We start from the raw sequence: 24,467 nt of genomic DNA, 5'->3' as shown, positions 1-24,467 counted from the left end.
ATTCTGGTGTTTTGCCATTTCTTTTTATTATTAATCTCTTTGTAACACTTTTCAATAATGTTCCATTTATTGTTGGTTAATGCAATATATTTGTCACTGTATTTATTAATATTTGTTAAAGGGATAATTCCCCCAAAAATGAAAACTAGCCCATCATTTACTCACCCTCACGTCATCCTAGGTGTATACACTCACCTAAAGGATTATTAGGTGTTTGACCCCCTATTGCCTTCAGAACTGCCTTAATTCTACGTGGCATTGATTCAACAAGGTGCTGAAAGCATTCTTTAGAAATGTTGGCCCATATTGATAGGATAGCATCTTGCAGTTGATGGAGATCAATCCGAAAAGATGCTCTATTGGGTTGAGATCTGGTGACTGTGGGGGCCATTTTAGTACAGTGAACTCATTATCATGTTCAAGAAACCAATTTGAAATGATTCGAGCTTTGTGACATAGTGCATTATCCTGCTGGAAGTAGCCATCAGAGGATGGGCACATGGTGGTCATAAAGGGATGGACATGGTCAGAAACAATGCTCAGGTAGGCCGTAGCATTTAAACGATGCCCAATTGACACTAAGGGGCCTAAAGTGTGCCAAGAAAACATCCCCCACACCATTACACCACCACCACCAGCCTGCACAGTGGTAACAAGGCATGATGGATCCATGTTCTCATTCTGTTTACGCCAAATTCTGACTCTACCATCTGAATGTCTCAACAGAAATCCAGACTCATCAGACCAGGCAACATTTTTCCAGTCTTCAACTGTCCAATTTTGGTGAGCTCGTGCAAATTGTAGCCTCTTTTTCCTATTTGTAGTGGAGATCAGTGGTACCCGGTGGGGTCTTCTGCTGTTGTAGCCCATCCGCCTCAAGGTTGTGCGTGTTGTGGCTTCACAAATGCTTTGCTGCATACCTCGGTTGTAACGAGTGGTTATTTCAGTCAAAGTTGCTCTTCTATCAGCTTGAATCAGTCGGCCCATTCTCCTCTGACCTCTAGCATCAACAAGGCATTTTCTCCCACAGGACTGCCGCATACTGGATGTTTTTCCCTTTTCACACCATTCTTTGTAAACCCTAGAAATGGTTGTGTGTGAAAATCCCAGTAACTGAGCAGATTGTGAAATACTCAGACCGGCCCGTCTGGCACCAACAACCATGCCACACTCAAAATTGCTTAAATCTCCTTTCTTTCCCATTCTGACATTCAGTTTGGAGTTCAGGAGATTGTCTTGACCAGGACCACACCCCTAAATGCATTGAATCAACTGCCATGTGATTGGTTGATTAGATAATTGCATTAATGAGAAATTGAACAGGTGTTCCTAATAATCCTTTAGGTGAGTGTATGACATTCTTCTTTCAGACGAACACAATCAGAGTTGTATTAAAAAATGTCCTGGCTCTCCCAAGCTTTATAATGGCTGTGAATGCAGCAGGGGTCTCCAAACTGCAGAGTTTAGCTCCAACCCTAATAAAACACACCTGAACCAGCTAATCAGTGTCTTACAAGGCCCTAGTTAGACACTGGATGAATCCGAAATCGCCCCCTAAACCCTCATTCACTATTCCCTATGTTAGTCCACTAATATAGTTCACTTGAAGGAGTAATTGAAAGCGAGTGTGTGAAGTCGGACAGCCGTTGAGTGTACATTAGGGGTGTTCGATTCCAGGTTTTATGGAGTCCACTGTAGGAGTCTAAGGAATCGACTCCATTTACTTTACATCAAAACAGGGTCAGAAATTAGACAAAGTTGCAGTTGTTACACACTTAAATTATTTCTCCCCCGACACAAAGCCTTAAAATCCCCTTATTAAAACCTCACACTTTTAGCGTGATCGTCCAAATTAGTCCAATTTAGCGATGACTTGATGAGTGGCTATCAACGTTTTTACCTAGCTGTTGCCAATACCTAATTTTACAGAGGAAAAAAAAGTCATGAAAAAAGCTGTTGTCGAGTGATATAGGGCTAAACGCACATGATCATTGTCTTAAAAGGTGAGTTAAAGATACTAAATACTAAAATAAATATAATGTACATAATAATGTGTTTCTTCTTGATGTGATTTTATGATTTAGTTTAATGATTATAAACACAATTAACCATAGAAAAGCAAATTTATATTTATTGCATTAATATACTATCAATTAAACTAAAGCTAGCATGGAGGAAGCCTATGTATAATTACAAACAAAAGTCGCTGTGACGGTTTTCTATTTCTAAAGTAAGCACTCAAATAAATGTGTGTGAAAGTTTCTGCGACAATTCCTCACTCCTTGCTTACAGTGCACTCAACTGCCATGCACTTTATAGGGATTAGAGAATTATTAAACAAGTGAGCGATTTCGGACACAGCGTCAGAGTTGACACCAAGAGTCGATTCCTGTGCTGGATTCGACCCCGGCTCAGGGGCTATTCAGAGTCAAGGAATCGACTCTTTTGGAGTCCCCATCACTAGTGTACATCGGCTGTACACTCATTATTGCAGTGCAATGTGGGATAGAATGAGTGCACTCAATAATGTCCACTATGATTTCGGACACCACTACAAATGGCTGTCCCCTTCAAATAGTGCCCAGCATAGGGGCAATTTCGGATTCAGCCACTGATTAGCTGGTTCAGGTGTGTTGATCCGGGATTTGAAGCTAAACTCTGCAGGACAGTGGCCCTCCAGGGCCGAGTTTGACCCCTGAAATAGAGGATGAGATTTTGAAGCCCGTAAAAGCGCATTCATCCATCACAAAAGATATGGCTCCAGGGGGTTAATAAAGCCATTTTGATGCGAAGCGATACATTTGTGTAAGAAAAATATCCATATTTCAAACTTTATAAACTAAAATAACTAGCTTCCGACAGTCGGCCGTACGCATCGATTTATGGCGAAAGAGTAACCCCTGACACATTAACAAACGCGGAAGAGCAGAGGATAGAGTAAAACAAAACACTGGTTACGAATTAGAGTCTAAAACGAGATTTAAATATAAAAGAAATGAAGCGAGAGCCGTCAAAGTTTGCGCTACTCCTACATAGCGTCAGGGGTTACTCTTTTGCGGCAAGTCGACTTGCGTAGTTTATTTTAGTCTTTAAAGTTTTAAATATGGATATATTTTTTACATAAGTGCATCAATTCCCTTCAGAATGCCTTTATTAACCCCTGGAGCCGTGTGGAGCAGTTATATGATGGATAGATGCACTTTTATGTGCTTCAAAATCTAATCCTCAATTCACTGCCATTATAAAGCTTGGAAGAGCCAGGACATTTTTAATATAACTCTGATTGTATTCGCCTGAAAGAAGAATGTCATATACACCTAGGATGACCTGAGGATGAGTAAATCATGGGATAATTTGCATTTTTGGGTGAACTAACCCTTTAAAGATGCTTTATGTAGGATTCAGAAACTCTTGTTATTAGCAAAACCTGTGTCCGTTAAGTGAACTGTAGCCAGCAACGCCTGCACACAACGTGATTCAAGGTTTTTTTTCGTTCTTTGCTTAGAAGTAAAAAGTTATAAATACCTTTGCAGCAACAAGGAGCATCTAGACGCCGTCCACGCTGCTGAGAGTGACGTTTAGATGAATATGTAAATAATATGTGCTGCGCGCTTTCCTCTCAGTAACAAAATAAACAACAAAAATGAAAGCAGTGAAAACAGCCGTTAAGAAATCTGGATCATAGATGTGGATGTGTTTGCTCCAGCTCTGCGATTCACCAGCATCATGTCCACAAATGAGCTCATTCAAATTGCACGGTTATGATGGTTTGATTATAAAGTATATTTGAGACTATCTATCTATGTGAAGACTATAAAAGTTAGAAAATTACTCCATGATTTACTCACCCTCAAGTCATCCTAGGTGTATATGACATTCTTCTTTCAGACGAATATAATCAGAGTTATAGTAAAAAAAATCCAGGCTAATCCAAGCTTTATAATGGCAGTGAATGGGTGTCGTTTTTGAAGTCCATAAAAGTGCATCTATCCATCATAAAACTGCTCCACACAGCTCCGGGGGTTAAAGGCCTTCTGAAGTGAAGAGATGCGTTTGTGTAAGAAAAAATATCCATATTTAAAACTGTATAAACTAAAATAACTAACTTCCGGCAGTCAGCGGTACGCAAGTCGACTTGCGCTAAAAGAGTAAGAGATGCACTTTTATGGACTTCATAAATGACACAGCCATTCACTGCCATTATAATGCTTGGAAGAGCCAGGACATTTTTTATATAACTCTGATTGTATTTGTCTGAAAGAAGAATGTCATATACACCTAGGATGACTTGAGGGTGAGTAAATCATGGGCTAATTTTCATTTTTGGGTGAACTAACTCTTTAATTACTCACCCTCATGTCGTTTCAAACCCATAAGACCTTCGTTCATCTTCGGAAAACAAATGAATATATTTTTGATGAAATCTGAGAGGTTTCTGACCCCAGATAGACGACAGCAACACAACGACCACTTTCAAGGCCCAGAAAGTTAGGAAAGATATGGTTAAAATAATCCCATGTGACTCCAGTGGTTCAACCTTAATTTTATGAAGTCGAGAATACTTTTTTTGTGCACAAAAAACAAAACAAAAAAGACTTTATTCAAATTTTTTTTCTGGTCTGTGTAAGTCTTTGTGTTCCGAAGATGAACGAAGGTCTTACGGGTTTGGAACAAGCCTGCCACACTTGTGTTGAAAATTGAAGCCAAAATGTCTCGATCGCCCCCAGGTGGTTGGTCCTAGTATAGCTCATAACCCCCGCCCCTCAGTGTATTCTAATGGACGCAGGACAAACTAAACAATCAAATTAAATTACACTTCAAATAACTTTTCCCCACAGATGGTTTCTGTAATTTTAAGGCAGTTTTTTAAATAAGTTTAGTTTTAGTTAGTTATTTGATTAAATAATTGTGTCTGCACAAGATGTCAGCGCCATATTCGAACATTGGCGGCTTCACTTTTCTTCAGTGGAAGGTAGTGAAGACGCGTCGTCCATATTTTTTTACGGTCTATGGTTTGGAACGACACAAGGGCGAGTAGTTAATGACAGAATTGTAATTTTTTGGGTGAACTATCCCTTTAAGGTTTACAAACTGTTTACACAAAGTGTTTAATAGATATGGAAATTCTTACATATAGCCTCTTTAACATTAGTTAATAAAAACTAGGGCTGTCAAAAGATTAATCGCATCCAAAATAAAAGTTTGTGTTTACATAATATATGTGTGTGTACTCTGTTAATTATAATTTACATATAAATACACACACAAGCATGTATATATTTAAGAAAAAAATATTATTTTTATATATAAAACATTTATATTTATATATATATTATAGATTATATAAATGTATATACAGTACATACATGCAAATATTTCTTAAATATATACGTGAATGTGTGTGTATTTATATATAAATAATAATTAACAGAGTACACACACATATATTATGTAAACACAAACTTTTATTTTGGATGCGACAGCCCTACTAAAAATATAACTTGAATAGTTAGTTCATTAAGCTCAGGTCCTTTAAATAATATGAATACTTTTTTTTAATGATAATCATGCATTAGTATGTTGAAATTTACATTAAACTAAAATTAATAGATGCTTTAGTAGTTGTTAGTTCAAGACGTCATGTTAACAAATGGAACCGTATTGTAAAGTGTGAACAATATCTTTGTGTTTTTTTAAAACAAAAAAACGTAACGCTTTGGGATTTCCATGGTCAAGGAAATATCAGGAAATTTATGTAAATGTTTTCATAACAAATATACATTTTTCTATTTATTATTATTTTCTAGTTAGGCTAAACTTGTTCACTAGCCTTAGTGATGTTAGATTTTTTTTTTTTTCTGAACGATTCATTAGCAAATTGTCCTGAGTTTTAAAAACAAACAGCCACATCTGGTGCTGAAACCTCTTTGTACTAAGTGTGCAAGCGATTCTATGAAGGGAGAAAAGGTTGAACATAAGCTGCCGTATTACTGCGAATCGCTCTGTGGCCTGTTCGCCTGAATTCAAAGAATCAGCCGTCTGGCACAGGCTCTCGAATTAAGAGGAATCAAGAGGACATCTGATGTAAAAACCCTTATCTGTGCTTTCGACTCCATTTAAGCTGCTTTTAATTCCAGATGTTTCCGCAGAGGTCACGATGGCTGACATTGAGACCGATGCTCTACATCAGTGTTTCCCAACCGGGGTGCCGTGTAAAAGTCCTTCAAATATATATATACTTTCCTCAATTTTTAAAATAATTCCCTCTTTGTATCTCTCATCACCCGGGTGTAGGGACAGAAGACGTGAATGAGAGGTCGCGCACGCTCTGAGAATTTTTTTTCTGTGTCAGTTACTCATCCGAAAGCGCGCACACGTCTCACAGCGCGCAAATATTGAGTTCTCTTTCAAGTATTGCTTTTGAACGGACAAACTCACACAAAAAGTATGTCAACATGTTCATCTTGATGAGTATCCTAGCAGACATAGTCTGTATATGCCTTAAGTAAACTTTATACAGTCGAGAAAGACGACGCATATCCTAGCATTAGGTCTTAAAGGGGCAGCAGCCTTTGAATTTAATAGCTTTTGTAAGTTGGATTAAAGGGTTAATTCACCCAAAAATGAAAATTCTGTCATTAATTACTCACCCTCATGTCGTTGGACACCCGTAAGACCTCCGTTCATATTCGGAACACAAATGAAGATATTTTAGTGTAAAGCTGATGGCTGAGAAAGGCTTCAGATAGGCCTCCATTGGCATTCAGTACATTCACACTTCCAAGACTCATAAAAGGCACTTAAAACGTTGTTACAAAGTCCATCTCACCACAGTGACTCTACAATAATCTTACGATGCGACGACAATAGTTTTAATGCGCAAAAAAAAATCAAAATAACACCTTTATCCAGCTTGTTCTTGTCTTCCGTGTGTGCCTCCACGATGCATGCGAGAGAATATGACGCAGATCCGGCGTTCGGACACATGACCCAGAAGCGATTTGTTTACAAGCAGAGGAAGACGCGCGTGTCTAAGCTGTTGAATTCTACATTGATCGTGCTTTAGGTCTCGGCGTAGTTCTCAAAATGGGGCTTAAGTGTGCATTTCATGGATTCCCGAACGCTGGCGCTACGTCATATTCTCACGCATGCGTCGTGGAGGCACACACGGAAGATAAGAACAAGTTGAATAAAGGTGTTATTTAGATTTTTTTTGCGCACAAAAACTATTGTCGTCGCATCGTAAGATTATTGTAGAGTCACTGTGGTGAGATGGACTTTGTAACGATGTTTTAAGTGCCTTTTATGGGTCTTGTGAGTGTAAATGTACTGAATGCCAATGGAGGCCTATCTGAAGCCTTTCTCAGCATCAGATTTACACTAAAATATCTTAATTTGTGTTCCGAATATGAACGGAGGTCTTACGGGTGTCGAACGACATGAGGGTGAGTAATTAATGACAGAATTTTCATTTTTGGGTGAACTAACCCTTTAATCTTTAATTTATACACTCAAATATGCAATGTTATTTTACATTTGATCAATTTCTGTACCTGAAAACTAATGTTAGACGTACCTGAAAAACCTAGTTTGTTTTATTAATATCTTTGCTCAATAGTATTTATTTGTGCTGCTGCTTGTGTTTAAATTATTTGTTCTTATTATTCTCTTCATTTTTATTTGACAGTAGTCCTTTTTGCCCTGAACATAGCAAATACATAACCATACCGAAACCGTGAACCTAAAACCATGATACAAACCGAACCGTGCGCAATCTTTACTGCTACACCTACCGTAACGTATGCGAGGGGGTGCCACAAAATGGAGAACATTTTCAAAGGGTGTCATGACTGAAAAAAGGTTGGGAAACACTGCTCTACATCATGGAGACCTTGATTAAACCCCGCGCGGCGTTCACAAACGGACCAGGAGAGCCGGCGTTATTCAAACAGGCAGCATAAGAGACAAGAGCATCTGCAATGAGATTGAATTACAAGTGCTTTCATTTATACTCATGTTAACAGGTTAAACAGGTTTACATATGGAAAAAACAGAAGTTAAACCAACTAAAACATAGATTCTTTCAAAGAAAACCATCAAAAGCAGTCGTTGCAGTTCACTAGGGTTAAATAGTTTGGATATCGGTGCACGTGGAACTGGTACATTATAGAGGGTTCACAAGGGACAAAGATGGAATATACACATGCAAAGTCATATACCCAATTCAGCGCAACATTTTGCACCTGCATGTTTTTTTTCTTCTTTTCGTTATACAAATTTCAAATCAGCATTCGGTCATTTTAAGTCGAAGTAAGCTCCAGAAACGGGTCTTGTGGCTTTGAAATGTTATTCATTTGGGTTTGATAAGTTGAACTCGCAAGCGCTTAAGGGCTGTGTTATTAAATAAAACATCAAATTCATCTGCAAATGAATCCTTGATTTATGACTAGACGGAGATTAGATAGCTTGAGTGACCCATGAACGAACAAAACAGTAAATATCTTCCAACAAACCACAATAAATTAGGGACATTTACCTGTGAGATGAACAAAATGGCTTCAAAGACAACAACAAAAAAATGAATAAAGTGCAAATAAATTTCACATTGAGTATGTAAAGTATCACATTTGTTTGGAGGAAACCCACATCTGGCCAAAACTAAAGAGTCAAAGATCTGGAATACGGTTGAGTTTCCACAGGGATAATCATAAGGCAGCTTAATATATATTTGATCATGTCCCTTTAACACATAGGCAGGGTTTTCGGGACTCAGGTCTTTGTTTAAAGAGGTTATACTAGGGACAAATTTCCTGGTGAAGCTGCGTCTGAAGTCACCTTACAGTGGATCACAGGTCGAATCGGAGAACATTCAAGGTAGCTACTTTCCATTACGTGTAAAGCATGTACAAAATAATACATTCCCAAACCCCGAGCTGCCTCTTTCTCTGACAGACGGGGTTTAATTACATTTTGATGGGGTTTTCTTTCATTTCATCAGCTCTGGTTGAGGAACAGTTCACCAAAAAAAATGAAAATGAGTCATTTATTGTTGTTCCAACATCATGTTTGTTTCTTCTGTGGAACACAAAAGTAGATATTAGGTCAAATGTACAAAATCTTCTGTTTTCCATCCAAGTAGACAGTGATTTATTTGATATATCCCAGTCTTCTGAAGCCATGCAATGTTTTGGGAACAAAAACGAGTATCCATTTTGCATACTGTGCATGTTGTGATGCCTGACTTCACTTTTGGCATTTAAAATGGTTGATTTTAGTCTTTAGCATTTAATTTTTTATTTATTTAACCCTCTGGTGCTCTTCGGAAAAAAATTCTGTTTTTAAATTTTAAAAATCAACTTCAGCTTCATCGGAATGATATGAAACTTGGTGACAAAAAGATTGAGGGCATGATTCGAGCATGCTAAGTGGTCGTAAAAAAAATACTTCCACTTGTGCTCTTCGGTCAAAAATGACCACCATAGGAAATCAATGGGAAATCTGCAAAAACACAAATTCACAGGGGGAAAAAAATCAATATTTCCAAAAAAAAAAAAAAAATACAAAAAAATCTAAAACTTTATAATAAATGTATGTTGATGATTGATAAAAAAAAATATTTTTTTTAATGTATATTCAAATCCATCAACAACAAAAAAAATCATTAAATGTGTTCAAAAGAGAACTAGGGAATTCTCAAGCCTCTCCATAGACCTCTAGCGGTTACACCCATGGTTGCATGATTTCTTAAATAATTCCCAAAGAGGGCGCTAATCTGCCTTCAAAAAATATATTTTGAAGGCCTAGTCTCTATTTTAACCTGAAATACTGCAATAATAATAAAAAAATTTAAAAAAAATTAAAAAATGTTTTGTATAATTTTCAATGGCAAAAATAGACCATAATTATTATATATATTTAAAAAAAATACCATCAAATCATCTCATTATACAAAATTAAAAAGAAAAAATATTATTGAAGAAAAATAAATTGCAAGACAACCAATGCAACCCATAAACGAAGAGCACCAGAGGGTTAAACCAAATGGTATAGAATTATAATATCAGCCATAACATGAAAATAATTATTGTTGTATTATATCGGCCTGAATTTTAATATACTTGCACTGTCGTTCAAAAGTTTGGGTTGTTTTAATGTTTTTGAACGGAGTATTGTATTAAATATTATTACAATTTAAAGTTATTGTTTTCTATTTGAATATTAAAATGTAATTAATTCTTATGAATTTTCAGCATCATTACTCCAGTCTTCAGTGTCACATGATCCTCCAGAAATCATTCTAATATGCTGATTTGATGCTCAAGAAACATTTATGATTATTATCAATGTTGAAAACAGTTGTGCTGCATCATAATTATTTGGATTCTTTGATAAATAGAAAGTTAAAAAGAACAGTATTTTTTCAAATAGAATTATTTTGTGACATTATAAAGGTTAATGTATACTTGCTCAATAAAAGTATTCATTTCTTTAAAGGGTCATGAAACCCCCTGTTTCAGCAGTCGTCAGTTCTCACCACAGTTTTGAAAAATACTATAAAAGTGGGCGTGGTTAAGGGGGATGAGGGGAGACTGACTGACAACACCATTTTATGAGCTGTTTGATCGGTTAATGGGCCGTAAAGAGTGGATGAATCGTGTTTGTTTCGAAGACTCAGGATCTACTGAAGAGAACTTATGCGACGCAGAAACTCTTACAAAGCAAAAACAAACACTCATTTTTAATGCATCTCTCACTTACTGAATGCGATCACACTCTTTGAAGCGCCTGTCAATCAACGCGTGCTGCTGTGTTAAGCGAGGCATCTTCTCATAAGATAAGGACAGGCAGACTCATGAATAATTAACCTGGGCATCTTCTCATAGGATAAGGACTCGCAGACTCATGAATAATTAAGCGAGGCATCTTCTCATAGGATAAGGACTCGCAGACTCATGAATAATTAAGCAAGGCCTCTTCTCATAGGATAAGGACAGGCAGGCTCATGAATAATTAACCGAGGCATCTTTTCATAGGATAAGGACAGGCAGACTCATGAATAATTAAGCGAGGCCTCTTCTCATAGGATAAGGACTCGCAGACACCAATGAGTCATCGTCGTACTATAGTACGAGAAAACATTCAAAGATGACTTTAAACCCGGAAGTTGAATATGGCGCGCAAAAGTTTTAAATTAACTCGTTTTCTCCAACAATCAAAACGAATGGATGGTAACAGAGTTATGAGTGTTGAGCATCACAGAAGTCAGTTAAAATCTCAGAAAATTTGGTTTAGGGTTTCATGACCCTTTAAAAAAAAAAACAATCATACCAACCCCAAACGTTTGAACGGTAGTGTATGTGGTCCATTTTGGAACAGAATAAATCACTGTATGGAAAAAAGCAGCACAGACATTCTGCCTAACATCTCAAATTTGTGTTTCACTAATAAAATAAATGTACATTTTTGGGTAAACTGTCCCTTTAAACCGAACAAGAGGCCTTTCGACTGAACTCTCCAGAGACATTACATCTTGGGTTGCTCAATGTAGACCAGTGCTAAATATAGTCAAGGACTTTTATATGAATGATGCATCTGCAACACTACAATAATATATGCAAAGAACAGACCTCAGGCACGAGACCTCAGTTTGACACTCCGCGACCCCTTCAAAGTGCCTCAAACAAAAAGTGCTTCTCTTGGTTCAGAAATGTTCTCGTATATAATTTGCACTTATTGCCTCAGTTGTGATGTGACGCACATCTGGCCGTTGTGTAGACACTTCCGCTGATTTTGTCGGCATAGCTTCCCTTGATCTACTAAAGCATGTCTTATATACAGTACACAAGCCCTGTAACTAAACATAATGCTGTTCTGTGATGCATTACAGGACGTCTAGTCTATTTCAGTACCTCTTTAATCACTCCGTGTACTTCCTTGGCAACCTGCCCTTGTACTCAGCCGCTTCATCATAGCGTTCATCCAGTCCCTTCTTCTTAGCTTAGTCTGGTTTGCATAAGCTCCTCCCCTCAGTGAGACATTGTGTCCCGACCCATCTGTGTGCTGTATCCATTGGCTGACTGAGACATTGGCTCGTGTCCTTCATAATCAGGCTTGACCGGAGCCGTGGGTTTGCGGGAGCGCGAGGAGCGGCCGGTGAACAGGCGCAGGGCTCCCCTGCAGATCAGGGAGAACCAGTAGAGCTGCGGGGCCATGAGGAGAGCCGCCCCGAGATTACACTGCCAGGGCACCACAAAGGGAACCCGGTAGAAGGGGATAGAGGCGTACCTGAAAAAGAAGAAATGGACAGAGAATGTGGACAAAAACTAAATAAACCGAGTTAGAATCGAAGAGCTAAAAGAGTATGTTTCTCGCCACAGACGGTTTCTGCATCATTCTCACCTCAGAGTAGGAGTGAGGAAAAGGAAGACAGTAAAAGGAATAGTTATGGCAAAAAAAAAATATTCAGTAATTATTTACAGTTATAAATAATTTTTATAACTTAAAAAATTATTTTAAAGTTATAAAATAACTATAATAATCCCCCGTTTATCCAAAACCACAAGCTGTTATTTTTCAGTATTAAGGTCCTTTCACACTGGACGCGATTTTGACGCGCGAATAATTCGCACGATGGTTTAATTTTTTGATCAGCTGTTTGTGTAATGAGTGCTTCCACACCGAACGCGAATGTGCTGCGGCGAAAAAACGATGTTCATATTTTTGGTTTCGATGCCGATTTTTTTTAACACTCGCAGCGACAGAAAAGGCTTAAACCAATCACATACAAGGAAACAAAGGTGATGAAATGTCACTAGCTATTCAATCAACATTAATCTTTGCCAGGTATGGCATTTCTCACGAGATTACAGCTGTAGTTGTTTACAGCTGTACAGATGCAGCTGTGTTTGCCCACTGTAGGCTACAGATTACGATATTATAATCAATACGTTGATTTTTTTCTAACCTAATTGTGTCCGCGACTGTAGAAAGTGAATGCGTTTCCGTCAGTACGACTGTGGCACTTAAATGTTTACATTGTGACTCAACTGGAAGCATAGCTGGAAACAGAGCTGCTCCAGATCGATTGGTTCCTGAAGTTTGTGGTTTGTCTCGTCAGATGCGGTGCTACTGTCTTTGGAGGAGCTCCTCAAATTGTCCCACGGACATTCGAAAGTAAGTTCGGAACCGGACATGATAAAGTTTTAGCTCCTGTACAAGATTAGCATACTCCCCTTCAGACTCTCTGTTCTTTAAGACTGGGTGCACCCAAAACCTTATTTTCGGTCTTTTAAAGAAAATGAAAAGCTTGTCTCCACTGGATGATGAAGTGTCCGTGTTTTCTCAGCTGTCGCCGCGAATGTTTTGAAATGTTGTAGCTCTGAAATGTCGCAAACTCGCGTTGCGGCTGATGTGAATGGTTTTGACGCGAACTATTCGCATACGAAATATTCGCTTTTTCTAAATTACGAATTATTCGCCTGGTCTAAAGTCAATAGAGCAGTATTTTTCATGTTATTTAAAGGGCGCGTTAGTGTCACATATTCCCTGTGTGTTTGTTGACACTGAGTTATTTCCTGTCCTGTGCCATGTGTTGTAGTCCTTTGTAGTTTTTCATGTTGTATTAGTTCTCCCAGGTGTTTCCCATTTAGCCACTCCCTTTTGTTACCTCGTTAACCTTGTTTCCCTGTGTATTTATACCCCACTGCTTCAGTTGTTGTTTGTCAGTCGTTGCTCCCGCATGTGCACCTACAAGTGTTCCTGTTGTTTTTGCTCCTGTCGTTGTGCTCCTGCCTGTTTGCCTACTTGGACTTTCTTTGTTTATATCTTTAATAAATGCTCAAATCTGCACTTGGATTCTCATCCCTGCCTCCGCGTTACAGAACGACTGACCAAAAGGATGGATCCAGCAGCAAGATCAGACCACAGGATGAACTCCACTGGTTGTATTAGGGACCCGTTGAGCCATCTTTGTTCAATTTTTCAAGATGGCCGTAGGATTGAGAGTTATGTGGAGGAGTTCCTTTCCTACAGCTACCTCGTGCCTGGTGACAATGTTTTGCTAACGGACTGTTTCTGGAGTGGACTAGATCTAGACATTAGCCTAAATTTGCCAAGGGAAGACCCTAGCTGGACCCTGGCACAGTTTATTGACTTTGTCCTGCAGTTTTGTGGATCCCCCTTCACTGTAGGGGAAGTGGAGGAAGATTTCAACATGACCGCCATTCCAGAAGCTCATCCTGCTCCGGTCCTCCAAGAGCTTCACGTCACTTCTGCCGATCCAGAGACAGAGCTTCACGTCACTTCTGCCGATCCAGAGACAGAGCTTCACGTCACTTCTGCCCATCCAGAGACTGAGCTTCACGTCACTTCTGCCCATCCAGAGACTGAGCTTCACGTCACTTCTGCCCATCCAGAGACTGAGCTTCACGTCACTTCTGCCCATCCAGAGACTGAGCTTCACGTCACTTCTGCCCATCCAGAGACTGAGCTTCACGTCACTTCTGCCCATCCAGAGACTGAGCTTCACGTCACTTCTGCCCATCCAGAGACTGAGCTTCACGTCACTTCTGCCCATCCAGAGACTGAGCTTCACGTCACTTCTGCCCATCCAGAGACTGAGCTTCACGTCACTTCTGCCCATCCAGAGACTGAGCTTCACGTCACTTCTGCCCATCCAGAGACTGAGCTTCACGTCACTTCTGCCCATCCAGAGACTGAGCTTCACGTCACTTCTGCCCATCCAGAGACTGAGCTTCACGTCACTTCTGCCCATCCAGAGACTGAGCTTCACGTCACTTCTGCCCATCCAGAGACTGAGCTTCACGTCACTTCTGCCCATCCAGAGACTGAGCTTCACGTCACTTCTGCCCATCCAGAGACTGAGCTTCACGTCACTTCTGCCCATCCAGAGACTGAGCTTCACGTCACTTCTGCCCATCCAGAGACTGAGCTTCACGTCACTTCTGCCCATCCAGAGACTGAGCTTCACGTCACTTCTGCCCATCCAGAGACTGAGCTTCACGTCACTTCTGCCCATCCAGAGACTGAGCTTCACGTCACTTCTGCCCATCCAGAGACTGAGCTTCACGTCACTTCTGCCCATCCAGAGACTGAGCTTCACGTCACTTCTGCCCATCCAGAGACTGAGCTTCACGTCACTTCTGCCCATCCAGAGACTGAGCTTCACGTCACTTCTGCCCATCCAGAGACTGAGCTTCACGTCACTTCTGCCCATCCAGAGACTGAGCTTCACGTCACTTCTGCCCATCCAGAGACTGAGCTTCACGTCACTTCTGCCCATCCAGAGACTGAGCTTCACGTCACTTCTGCCCATCCAGAGACTGAGCTTCACGTCACTTCTGCCCATCCAGAGACTGAGCTTCACGTCACTTCTGCCCATCCAGAGACTGAGCTTCACGTCACTTCTGCCCATCCAGAGACTGAGCTTCACGTCACTTCTGCCCATCCAGAGACTGAGCTTCACGTCACTTCTGCCCATCCAGAGACTGAGCTTCACGTCACTTCTGCCCATCCAGAGACTGAGCTTCACGTCACTTCTGCCCATCCAGAGACTGAGCTTCACGTCACTTCTGCCCATCCAGAGACTGAGCTTCACGTCACTTCTGCCCATCCAGAGACTGAGCTTCACGTCACTTCTGCCCATCCAGAGACTGAGCTTCACGTCACTTCTGCCCATCCAGAGACTGAGCTTCACGTCACTTCTGCCCATCCAGAGACTGAGCTTCACGTCACTTCTGCCCATCCAGAGACTGAGCTTCACGTCACTTCTGCCCATCCAGAGACTGAGCTTCACGTCACTTCTGCCCATCCAGAGACTGAGCTTCACGTCACTTCTGCCCATCCAGAGACTGAGCTTCACGTCACTTCTGCCCATCCAGAGACTGAGCTTCACGTCACTTCTGCCCATCCAGAGACTGAGCTTCACGTCACTTCTGCCCATCCAGAGACTGAGCTTCACGTCACTTCTGCCCATCCAGAGACTGAGCTTCACGTCACTTCTGCCCATCCAGAGACTGAGCTTCACGTCACTTCTGCCCATCCAGAGACTGAGCTTCACGTCACTTCTGCCCATCCAGAGACTGAGCTTCACGTCACTTCTGCCCATCCAGAGACTGAGCTTCACGTCACTTCTGCCCATCCAGAGACTGAGCTTCACGTCACTTCTGCCCATCCAGAGACTGAGCTTCACGTCACTTCTGCCCATCCAGAGACTGAGCTTCACGTCACTTCTGCCCATCCAGAGACTGAGCTTCACGTCACTTCTGCCCATCCAGAGACTGAGCTTCACGTCACTTCTGCCCATCCAGAGACTGAGCTTCACGTCACTTCTGCCCATCCAGAGACTGAGCTTCACGTCACTTCTGCCCATCCAGAGACTGAGCTTCACGTCACTTCTGCCCATCCAGAGACTGAGCTTCACGTCACTTCTGCCCATCCAGAGACTGAGCTTCACGTCACTTCTGCCCATCCAGAGACTGAGCTTCACGTCACTTCTGCCCATCCAGAGACTGAGCTTCACGTCACTTCTGCCCATCCAGAGACTGAGCTTCACGTCACTTCTGCCCATCCAGAGACTGAGCTTCACGTCACTTCTGCCCATCCAGAGTCTCGTCCCGCCGAGCCTGAATCTGTTCCTCTTCCTGACACCGGTGTCTGTTCCTGTGCCATGGTCTCCTCCCTGGCCGCCTGAAGGGTCGTCTCCTCCCTGGCCGCCTGCACAGCCCGTCCCCTCCCTGGCCGCCTGCACAGCCCGTCCCCTCCCTGGCCGCCTGCACAGCCCGTCCCCTCCCTGGCCGCCTGCACAGCCCGTCCCCTCCCTGGCCGCCTGCACAGCCCGATCCGCCATGGCCTCCCGAGGCCCCCGATCCGCCATGGCCGCCCACGCCCCACTGTCCAGATTCGCTCCACGGCCCCGGTCCACCCATGCTCCCAGGCCCATCTATGCCAGTCTTGGCTCTATGTCCTGTTTCCCTGCATGGACCTGGCCCACCATCCCTTCCCCTGTTTAACCTCCCACCTGAACTCTTTGTGTGCATTCTTCTGTGTGAGCGTCTAGAAGCCGCTCTTAAGTGGGGGGCTCTGTCACATATTCCCTGTGTGTTTGTTGACACTGAGTTATTTCCTGTCCTGTGCCATGTGTTGTAGTCCTTTGTAGTTTTTCATGTTGTATTAGTTCTCCCAGGTGTTTCCCATTTAGCCACTCCCTTTTGTTACCTCGTTAACCTTGTTTCCCTGTGTATTTATACCCCACTGCTTCAGTTGTTGTTTGTCAGTCGTTGCTCCCGCATGTGCACCTACAAGTGTTCCTGTTGTTTTTGCTCCTGTCGTTGTGCTCCTGCCTGTTTGCCTACTTGGACTTTCTTTGTTTATATCTTTAATAAATGCTCAAATCTGCACTTGGATTCTCATCCCTGCCTCCGCGTTACAGTTAGTAATGTGCGCATATTGGAGGGTGCACAACGTGTTTACACTCTGATTATTATACACACAGGGACGCGCAGCAGCACACAAACATTTTTAAATATTAAAAATAAAAGGATTCCTCTCTGGAGAAGTGTTTAATTTTTCCGCTTGCAAATTCCGCCATGTAAACAGCGAACCCGCCATGGCGTGAGCGCAAATGGCTTTTAAAGGGAATGGGAGATGAGACTCTGATTTGTTTATTGCACGTTACGCCCAAAACACACCCATGACTAGGGTTGGGAATCGTGAGAAATTTTCCGGTTGCAGTTCTGGGCCCGCCTAACAATTGCGGTTCCGATTCCGGTTCCATTTAAATTATTAAACAAATAGTGGTAAAGTAAAAAGGCACAATACGCAACTCAAACAATCCTTTTTGTGTTTATTACTTGCTCTCAAATTAATTTAGAGGTAGGCAATGTCAAAAAAAGTCCTGTTTTGAACATATATTACAGTATTAATTAAGCCATTCTTGCAAAGAAAATTGAATTTATGGACATTAAAATTAAATATGTTCAAATGAACACCTCTGAAATTGTCTTATTACATTTTCTCTCTCTGTCTCTGAATAAAACCAAGTTATAAATTATATTTATTAGTTATATTTATGAATTAGTTGTATATTAATTTAATAGTAATTCAGTGAACTTGTAAATAATAAATGGTAATACAGCATTACATCTCTCTCTCTCTCTCTCTCTCTCTCTCTCTCTCTCTATATATATATAGATAGTCTATAGCTTATTACTACTGAAATAACATATTTACCCGTGTATGAATCTACCTGGCGATGGGGACGTGCAAAGTGCAGTAGTCTTCCTTAAACAGTTGAAAACATTGCATGTTTTGAGGTTGATTCCGTACTGTAGCAAATGTTTTGTCAAATTGCTAGTGCAGCCTCCTTTACATGTTATTAACTTTTCACATGTGATACATTTTGCTTCATCGTCATTCATTCTTTGGAAATGAATCCATACTTGTGACTTTCTCTTCACCATGCGAAAATATGTGACGCAAAACCGTGAAACCATGTGTAGCGCGAACGCTTTCAGTGCTAAACTGCGTTAATTGGTTGCACTCCTAGAAGCGGCAGGCAACGTCATTAATATTCATGAGGTGAGCTGTCGCTCGCTATTAAAGGATACGCTCCCAGCGCTTCGCCCACACATTGCACCAGAACCGTTTTCGGAACCGAAACTTAGGAATTTTGTGCGGTTCTGTTATTTTTCAAAAATCAGTATTGGTTCTGCATAAGAACCGGTTCTCGGTTCCCAATCCTACCCATGACTCATTAAGAGACTAGGGACAACCCTTTTGGACTATGTGCCTGGCGATGACCGTTTTTTTTTCATCGTTAAGCAAAAGTGGATTTGGACACGCCCTAAGTGCACTTGCCACTTTATCGTTAAAATAGGGCCCTTAATTTCATTGCCGCTTGGCTGAGAGCGCCCTCTGTTGCTTTCTTTCACACGCGCACTCAATACGAGAGAAGGAGAGAGGCTTGTGCCACGTGAACAGAATTGACATGCTAGATCTAAATCCAGGGCTTGAACATAAGGACTGCCCGATAGCAAAGAGTTGACAGAACTGTCACTGTCCCGATCTGGCCAGTGCTGCATTTGCACGTTTTTAAGCCGTGTCAATTTAAACATTCAAGTGCAAGAAGACACGCACATCCAAAACACACACTCAAAAAGCACACAAATACTGAATGGAGCTCTCTTTCACGTCTTCTTGCGCTTGAATGTCAAAATGCCCGTCTCCATTTAGTTCAGTTGAATCGTACTAGAGTTGGTTTTCCCCTTTGGTGCGGTTCGGTTGGTCAGGTGTGAAAGCAGCAATCGCACTCGGGTGCACACCAAAAGTGGACCAAACAAGCGTACCGAGAACTCCTTGAAGAGGAATTATTCTTAATATTTTTTATTTTGAGTTTGAGTCTGAGTAATTCTGAGTATTCAGCGGTAAACTCTCAAGTGTTGGCTTTCTAAATATATGTTGGTTATGTGTCTATTCAGAATGACTTACGAGCAGTAGCCTTTTTATTTTGGGTATGTCATTCATGCCCCACTTGCCAAAATGGGAGGGTGTCTGGTAAGGGGTTAATAAGGACTCATCTATATTTAATTTATACAGGGAAGACCATGTAGTTATTTTACATTTAATTATCCAATTTCTGTACCTAATATGTATCCAACTACTGTTAGATCTACCTGAAAAATATATTTTTGTGTTTAATTGAACAAAAAATAATGGAAACACTTTACAGTAAGGTTCCATTTATTGACATAAGTTAACTACATCATTTAACACGAACTAACAGTGAAACATACTTTTAAACTTTTAAATGGACCTAAGCAGTTGTATTAACGTTAACAAAGATTAATAAAAACTGTACCAAATGTATTGCTTATTGTTAATGGTAAGTAATGCATTAACTAATGTTACCTAATGGGACCTTATTATAAAGTGTTACCAAAACAACAATGGTTTGGAAAAACATGGTGGTGAGTAAATAATGATAGAATTCTCATTTTTTCGTGAGAACTATTCCTTTAAAAGTTAAAGAAGCTTTAAAAGAGACATACCTTCCGTAAACGTAGTAGAGATAGGGGAAGAGAAGGACTCGACAGAGGAAGAAAGTGATCAGCATAACAGCGCCATTCACTTTGTGAAGAAGTGTGTGCTGTTGCTTGTACTTAACAGTAGGAAAAAAAGAGAAAACGACAAATAGAGAGAATAAGTAATGCAACTTGATGAAAGAAGGGAAAATTAGTAAGAAATAGAATGAGTATTATAGATTATGAAACACACCACTGCAAACTGTGTTGCGAATAAAAGGGTCATATCCAACATTTAATTATTATTGCGTTTACCCCAAGACTTTACTTTTATTACTCTTTGTATTCATAATAATGATGATAGATAGATAGATAGACAGACAGACAGACAGACAGACAGACAGACAGACAGACAGACAGATAGATAGATAGATAGATAGATAGACAGACAGACAGATAGAACGATAGAACGATAGAACGATAGAACGATAGATAGATAGATAGATAGATAGATAGATAGATAGATAGATAGATAGATAGATAGATAGATAGATAGATAGATAGATAGATAGATAGATAGATAGATAGATAGATAGATAGATAGATATAGATAGATATAGATAGATAGATAGATAGATAGATAGATAGATAGATAGATAGATAGATAGATAGATAGATAGATAGATAGATAGATAGATAGATAGAAGTGGGACTGTCACATAGTGACAGACAGAGGGCAGGGATGTGAGTATGGAGACAGATTAGTCTCATTAATAATTCATGCAAAAAACATGATGCACACATGTGTAGCCAATTTCACATGCATAAAACCAAATTCACGTGCGCAAATTAAAATTATACATTCATAAAATACATTTCACAAATGCAAAACACAATTCGTAGATTTACAACTGTGCACAAAAACTTCTGAATGTTTAAAATGTACACGCTCATCCTGTAATGTGAATGCGCAAATCGTCATTCACGTGTGAATTGCTTTGGATTTGTGCGTGTGTGTTTTTGAGACTTTCCTGGCAGCGCTCTCCTCCCACCCGGATCAGTCGAACGCTTTAGCCAATCAGATTTAAGCTTATCAGTCGGCCAATCATTATCGCGTGGGGGCGGGCCCGGGCCCACCTGCTGTTACGTCATTAGCTTTCGACCACAAGCAGACGAAGAAGTTACAGATCAGTTGAAGTGATAGTTTATTAACTGCTGTGTGAAAATAAACATTTATGTAGCCTATTGATGGATTCTTATGTTTACTTCATAAAGAATTATTCATATGCATACCATACAATGCTAGGATTGTCTCCATAGAAAGCATAACAATGGTTTGAATGATGAGAGATGGTGTATATAAATAGACTATTATGAAAAGTATAAAGTTTTTGGATATTTTTCACTTGGTCTTGTTCTATTATTTAATTAGGAAAGAGCAGGCACAGCAGTGTGTTTGTACCTGAATGTCATGTCCACCACACATTCAACTGATGATGATCATTTATGGAATGAAGTGCATACATTGGAGACCATGTACGTTTCATCTATGCTTTGTTTTAAGCTGCATGTATACAGTTTTATTGTTTCAGATTTACAAGACAGATGATGTATGAAGTTGCAGAGACAACCAGTACCTTGACCTTACCATTTCCTACTGTAATTCTTTCAAAACACTCATGTTGCAAGCCATCCATTTTGACTGTTGTTTCAACAAGAGGTTTAAAGTCATGCATTGTTACTGTATTAATGTACACACTCAAGGAATAAAGCCCTGCTATGCATTATTAAACGTTCTTGCAACTCAGAATTAAAAGATTCAAAGATATTTGCTACAGTTGATGTATATGTTTTATTAATTTGAAAGTTTCTGAATCCTTTGGGAATAAAACCAATATGAAATGACTTGGCCATGATTAAACCCAAAAAATTCACCCAAAACTTCTATCAATCCTATCAATGGTTGCTATATCTGCTTTGTTTCAAACATTCTTCCAAATATCCTCCTTTTTGTACAGCAGAACAAAGAAATTCATACAGGTTTGGAACAACTTGAGGGTGACTAAATGATGAACTTACAATATCAAGTATGAATAAAAAGTATGAAGAAGGACAACATGTAGGCCTATTACAGATATGTATATATATATATATATATATATATATATATATATATATATATATATATATATATATATATATATATATATATATATATATTATACTACGGGGCCGTTGAATGCTTGAATCTGATTGGCTGATGAACGTTCTGAGGTGTGCAATTATTTTCTGGGAGATGCACAGCGAACGTAGTTCCAGGCAGCTCTTGACCGCATTACAGTTCCATATCACTTCGCATAGTTAACTGTAATAACGGACTAAAAAACAACAATATGACAGACGGTTTTCCTAAAGTAAATCTTAATATTTACGGTGAATATAAAACGTTCAACAACTGGGCGGCAGCAGTATTAGACAGTCCAGATGAAAACCAACAGACGGAAGCGGACATCAAAGGCAAGCTTTTCTGTCTCATTACTGAAATCACACACACTCGCACTCGCACTACAGTTTGCACAAAAAGGTGTCAGCGCTGCCCTGACGATTTGATCAGTTAGCCCATATAGTGGAGCAACTTAAAGGCTACATGTGACATTTTTTCACTAGCGAGGTAATAACAGCGCTGTTTAGAGACGCACAGAGGTAGCCTAATTCACACAAGCTCTCTCTCTCTCTCTCTCTCTCTCTCTCTCTCTCTCTCTCTCTCTCTCTCTCTCTCTCTCTCTCTCTCTCTCTCTCTCTCTCTCTCTCTCTCTCTCTCTCTCTCTCTCTCTCTCTCTCTCTCTCTCTCATTCTAATAACTTTATTAATAACTGCAGTAGAATGCTATCAACGGCTCAAGCCTTCGTTAACAGCTTTAAAATGACGTTTTGGAACTAGCAAAAGAGCCGTTGGATGAGACGCGGAAGAAATAGTCCTACTCACAATAGCGATTTAAGTACAAAAACCGGACGAATCCCTTTAAATATATCTTCGGATCGATGTCTTGAGGTGTGGTAACCGTAGTATAAGCGGAATAATTGACGACGGGCCGTTCAATTATTAGAACAATAATGCACACCCGAGGTGGTGATGCGGTCACGACGCGAAGTCGTCAATTATTCCTTACATATATATATATATATATATATATAGTAGATTGATAAGTAAATCAATATTTATGGCCAAATGATACATTTAAGTGCAATACATCAGGTGAAAAGTTAACAAATGAAATGTGTTTAATCTAGACCTCTCGCTGTCAGAACAGATAACAGATTTTGGTTAGATATTTAAAACAGTCAGCAGCACGTAGTATAATAGGTACAGGCAGATGAAGAGCAGGAAGCAGGAGATGAAGTGATGGTAAAATAATTGAATATAGTTTACTGAGTAATCTTAGTTGCATGATGTTAATTGCATCTTTGTCTGATCAGCATAAAAACTGCTTTTTTTTGCCAGGCAAAGTAAAATTTATGCTTCACAACATTTTCCTGTGACATTAAAAACCTTGAGATCACAATACAGCTCAGAACATGAAATAACATGTGTATTGAATAGATTAAGACATTAATACAAAGTATAAAAGAGAATAAAGAAACTGAAAATACAGGGGAACAATAATACTTTAACTGTATACTGTTGCACAAATGGCATAATATCTATCACTAAACAACGAGTGCTCATAAAAATAAATCTCGATGAGGTTAGTGCTAAGTGTGATTGGCCACTCAGATGATTGTTTTGCACTCATTTATGTGATTGTAACTGAGAGAGATGTCCGTCTCTGTACCTGCAGCTAAAATCCAACACAACAAGCATCATTTTCCTCTTCATATGGGACATCTGATAACCACAGCAGTTGCTTACATCTGTTAATATTTAATAAACTATCACTTCAACTGATCTGTAACTTCTTCGTTTCAGTAAACACAGAAATGAACCGATCACACTGCACATAGCCTACCTCTGCTTGTGGTCGAAAGCTAATGACGTAACAGCAGGTGGGCCCGGGCCCGCCCCCACGCGATAATGATTGGCCGACTGATAAGCTTAAATCTGATTGGCTAGAGCGTTCGACTGATCCGGGTGGGAGGAGAGCGCTGCCAGGAAAGTCTCAAAAACACACACGCACAAATCCAAAGCAATTCACACGTGAATGACGATTTGCGCATTCACATTACAGGATGAGCGTGTACATTTTAAACATTCAGAAGTTTTTGTGCACAGTTGTAAATCTACGAATTGTGTTTTGCATTTGTGAAATGTATTTTATGAATGTATAATTTTAATTTGCGCACGTGAATTTGGTTTTATGCATGTGAAATTGGCTACACATGTGTGCATCTTGTTTTTTGCGTGAATTATTAATGAGACTAATCTGTCTCC

At 40.1% G+C, this 24,467-nt stretch overlaps 1 protein-coding gene across 3 annotated transcripts in view; it reads right to left on the bottom strand.

Moving 5' to 3' along the window:
- Positions 1 to 7,987: 7,987 nt before the first annotated feature.
- The window catches only part of tlcd3bb (TLC domain containing 3Bb), a 31,355-nt gene continuing 14,875 nt past the window's right edge, over positions 7,988 to 24,467 (bottom strand). The window contains exons 6-8 of one of the 3 annotated variants that reach the window (XM_079801639.1): positions 20,067 to 20,176; positions 10,039 to 12,285; positions 7,988 to 9,309 (exon numbers count right to left, since the gene is read on the bottom strand). In XM_079801639.1, coding sequence (XP_079657765.1) covers positions 12,027 to 12,285; positions 20,067 to 20,176 — 369 coding nt within the window. In that variant the 3' untranslated portion in view covers positions 7,988 to 9,309; positions 10,039 to 12,026. The remainder of the gene's footprint in view (positions 9,310 to 10,038; positions 12,286 to 20,066; positions 20,177 to 24,467) is intronic. The other 2 variants (XM_079801640.1, XM_079801641.1) reach the window with 2 other exon arrangements.

Source organism: Gobio gobio, assembly GCF_949357685.1.
Source record: "Gobio gobio genome assembly, chromosome: 20".
Lineage (NCBI taxonomy): Eukaryota > Metazoa > Chordata > Actinopteri > Cypriniformes > Gobionidae > Gobio > Gobio gobio.
This window is presented reverse-complemented; position numbering and strand designations above follow the sequence as displayed.